Raw genomic sequence first — 3,636 nt, forward strand, 5'->3', positions numbered from 1 at the left:
GTGCCGCAGGGCTGGCAGCCGCCACAGCCGCGCCAATGCCCACGGTCCTGCTCTCCCCCAGGGGCCTCTCGCCGGTAGCCGACGGCCACCCGGCCGGGGGACACCGGGACCATGACTTCGGCCAACGACTACGAGCAGCTGGACCTGCCGCAGCAGTACAGCCGCATTGTCCGCTGGGACGCGTCCGATGATGAGCTGGACAACGACAACAGCTCGGCGCGGCTCTTCGAGCGCTCCCGCATCAAAGCCCTGGCAGGTGGGGGATGCGTCCCCTCTGTCCCCCCTGGGTTGTCCCTGCTGTCAGTGACACCATGCCTGCTGTCCTTGCAGATGAGCGGGAAGCTGTGCAGAAGAAAACCTTCACCAAGTGGGTGAACTCGCACCTGGCTCGTGTCACCTGCCGCATCTCGGACCTCTACATGGACCTCCGGGATGGGCGGGTGCTTATCAAGCTGCTGGAGGTGCTGTCAGGAGAGCTTCTGGTAGGGAATTCTATCCAACTGGAGACCCTGGGACCCGTGCTGTGCCATGCTGTGCCATGCCACCCATGCCATGCCATCTCTGATGCTCCACCGAGGCGTTGACCTTAGTGTTGGCCAAGGGTTGGGATGGCAGCATGGATGCAGGGTGTCCCTGGGTAGGATTTGGGGTACCTGGTGTGAAGGGAAGGGTGCTGAGTACTGTCATGCCCCAGCCCAAGCCCACCAAGGGCCGGATGCGGATCCACTGCCTGGAGAATGTGGACAAGGCACTGCAGTTCCTGAAGGAGCAGAGGGTGCACCTGGAGAACATGGGTTCCCATGACATTGTGGATGGCAATCACCGCCTCGTCCTCGGCCTCATCTGGACCATCATCCTCCGCTTCCAGGTGGGGGGGACTGGTGTTTTGGGGCATGCCTCAGCTCCCAGGTGGGAGCCATCCTCTCTGGAACTCCTGTTCCAACTCTAGAATGTCCTTCTGACCTCCAGATCCAGGACATCATTATAGAGGAGGGCCGGGAGACGCGCTCTGCCAGGGACGCTCTGCTGCTCTGGTGCCAGATGAAGACAGCAGGGTAGGTGGTGGGACCCCCCACACCTCTGTGACAGAGTCCAGGGGTGCCCAGAGGGTGATGGTGACACACTGTCCCCCTTACAGGTACCCCCATGTGAATGTCACCAACTTCACCTCGAGCTGGAAGGATGGGCTGGCCTTCAATGCTCTCATCCACAGGCACAGGTGAGTGGCAAGGTGGCAGGCACCAGGGTGGTGGTGGCACTGGGGGATGTCCCACAGGTATGTCACCACTGTCCTGTACCACCCGTCCCCAGGCCTGAGCTGTTTGACTTCCAAAACTTGACCAAATCCAATGCCCGGCACAACCTGGAACATGCATTCAGTGTGGCAGAGAGGCACTTGGGCATCACCCCGCTCCTCGACCCTGAAGGTGAGGCTGGTCCTGCCAATCCTCCTGCCTCAGTTTCCCCTGGGGCATTCCCAAGCTCTGTGGAGCACAGAGAGGTTCCAGACCCATGGAAAGAGGGTCTGAGTGGTCATAGCAGGGACCTTGTGAGGCTGTGGTGGCCTGTGGGGTAGGTGGAGGTGACATCTCTTGCTTGCAGATGTGTTCACGGAGAACCCTGATGAGAAGTCCATCATCACCTACGTGGTGGCCTTCTACCATTACTTCTCCAAGATGAAAGTGCTGGAGGTGGAGGGAAGGCGTCTGGGCAAGGTAGGGGATGGCACTGAGGTGGTTGGGAGGTTCTATTGGAGTGTGGCCCCTCATGCTCACCCCCAGTCCTGCTGCAGGTCATCGAGCATGCCAAGGAGACAGAGAGGATGATTGAGGGCTATGGAGGGTTGGCGTCCGATCTGCTCACCTGGATCGAGCAGACCATCGCTTCCCTCAATAGTCGCAGCTTCGCCAACTCACTGTCTGGGGTGCAGCACCAGCTGCAAGCCTTCAGCACCTACCGCACTGTGGAGAAGCCCCCCAAGTAAGTGTCCCCCACTGCCCACCTGGTCATTTGAGGCACCCATGGGTGCCTGATGCTGAGCTGTCTCTGGGCCAGGTTTCAGGAGAAGGGCAACCTGGAGGTGCTGCTCTTCACCATCCAGTCAAGAATGAGAGCCAACAACCAGCGTGTCTACACCCCTCACGAGGGACGCCTGGTTTCCGACATCAACCGGGTATGGGGCCCATCTCCTAGGGGAAGGTTGAGCTCATCTCCTGGGGGAAGGTTGAGTCCATCTCCTGCGGTGAAGTCAGGTCCATGCCCTGGGGTCAAGTCAGGTCCATGTCCTGGGGTCGAGTTGGATTCATCTCCTGAGAGAAGTTGGGTCCATCACAGAGCAGTTCCTAGTGCAGGTTGGGTCCATCCTGGGATAGGTCTTCTGAGTCCATCTCCCAGAGCAGTTCAGGTCCATCCTGTGACATGCTGAGTCCATCCTGGGGCAGGACACACCCATCCCAGGGCAGGTTGGGTTCCTCTACCCAGGGGTCACATTGAGGTTCACCAGCAAAACAAGACATGAGTGGGTAGGGTATGGGTGCCATCCCTGTCCCATGTCCCTTTCCTCCAGGCTTGGGAGCAGCTGGAGAAAGCAGAGCATGAGCGGGAGCTGGCACTGCGCAATGAGCTGATCCGTCAGGAGAAGCTGGAGCAGCTGGCACGACGCTTTGACCGCAAAGCAGCCATGCGGGAGGCCTGGCTGAGCGAGAACCAGCGCCTGGTGGCCCAGGTGAGGCTGGGGACCCCCACCCTGGGGACCCCTATACCAGGAAGCCCCAACAGAACCTCACCACAGACTCTGTGCTGGGGCAGGACAACTTCGGGCAGGACCTGGCGGCAGTAGAGGCAGCCAAGAAGAAACATGAGGCCATTGAAACAGACACGGCTGCCTACAGAGAACGGGTGCAGGCCATTGAGGCAGTGGCCAGGGAGCTGGAGCTGGAGGGCTACCATGACATCCAGCGCATCAATGCACGCAAGGACAACATCCTGCGGCTCTGGGAGCAGCTCCTGGAGCTGTTGGCTGCCCGACGCCAGCGTCTGGAGATGAACCTCACACTGCAGCACCTCTTCCAGGAGATGCTCCATTGCATTGACTGGATGGATGAAGTCAAGGTGAGCCATAGGCATTGGATGTCACCATGGGTGAGGTGTCCTGGTTCCACTGGGTGTTGGTGGGACCCCCTTGGGGAAGAGGATGAGATGTTGGGGTACTGCTGATGGCTTTTAAGTGGCAGTGGATGACGGCTGAGGCTTTCCTGCAGGTGCAACTGGCATCACAAGAATCTGGGAAGCACCTTCTGGAAGTGGAGGAGCTGCTGCAGACCCACCGGCTGCTGGAGACCGACATGGCTGTACAGGCAGAGAAGACCCGTGCCATCAGCACCGCCGCCCTCCGCTTTGCCGAAACCGAGGGTAGGTGTGCTGGGACATTCCAGCACCCATGGCATCCATAGCATCCATGGCATGCCAGGACACCTTGCTGATGGGCACCCCCTGGTCTATGTCCAGGCTACCGTCCCAAAAAACGGGCTACCGGCGACCCCAAAATCATCCGGGACCGTGTGAGCCACCTGGAGATGTGCTGGCGGGAGCTGCAGCGGCTGGCGTCGCAGAGGAGAGACTTGCTGGAGCAATCCC

General features: G+C 59.9%; 1 protein-coding gene across 1 annotated transcript; it reads left to right on the forward strand.

The window, feature by feature from the left end:
- Positions 1-111: 111 nt before the first annotated feature.
- LOC103811721 (spectrin beta chain, erythrocytic-like) lies at positions 112-3,632 on the forward strand (the record flags this gene model as incomplete). The annotated part of the gene is made up of 13 exons (XM_009084713.1): positions 112-256; positions 331-482; positions 695-868; positions 970-1,055; positions 1,139-1,219; positions 1,312-1,427; positions 1,603-1,715; positions 1,793-1,980; positions 2,056-2,173; positions 2,567-2,725; positions 2,809-3,111; positions 3,261-3,411; positions 3,508-3,632. Coding segments are annotated over exons 1-13 (1,911 nt in total), but the record flags the coding sequence as incomplete, so codon positions are not given.
- Positions 3,633-3,636: the final 4 nt, after the last annotated feature.

This window comes from Acanthisitta chloris, unplaced genomic scaffold (assembly GCF_000695815.1).
Source record: "Acanthisitta chloris isolate BGI_N310 unplaced genomic scaffold, ASM69581v1 scaffold28090, whole genome shotgun sequence".
Classification (NCBI taxonomy): Eukaryota; Metazoa; Chordata; class Aves; order Passeriformes; family Acanthisittidae; genus Acanthisitta; species Acanthisitta chloris.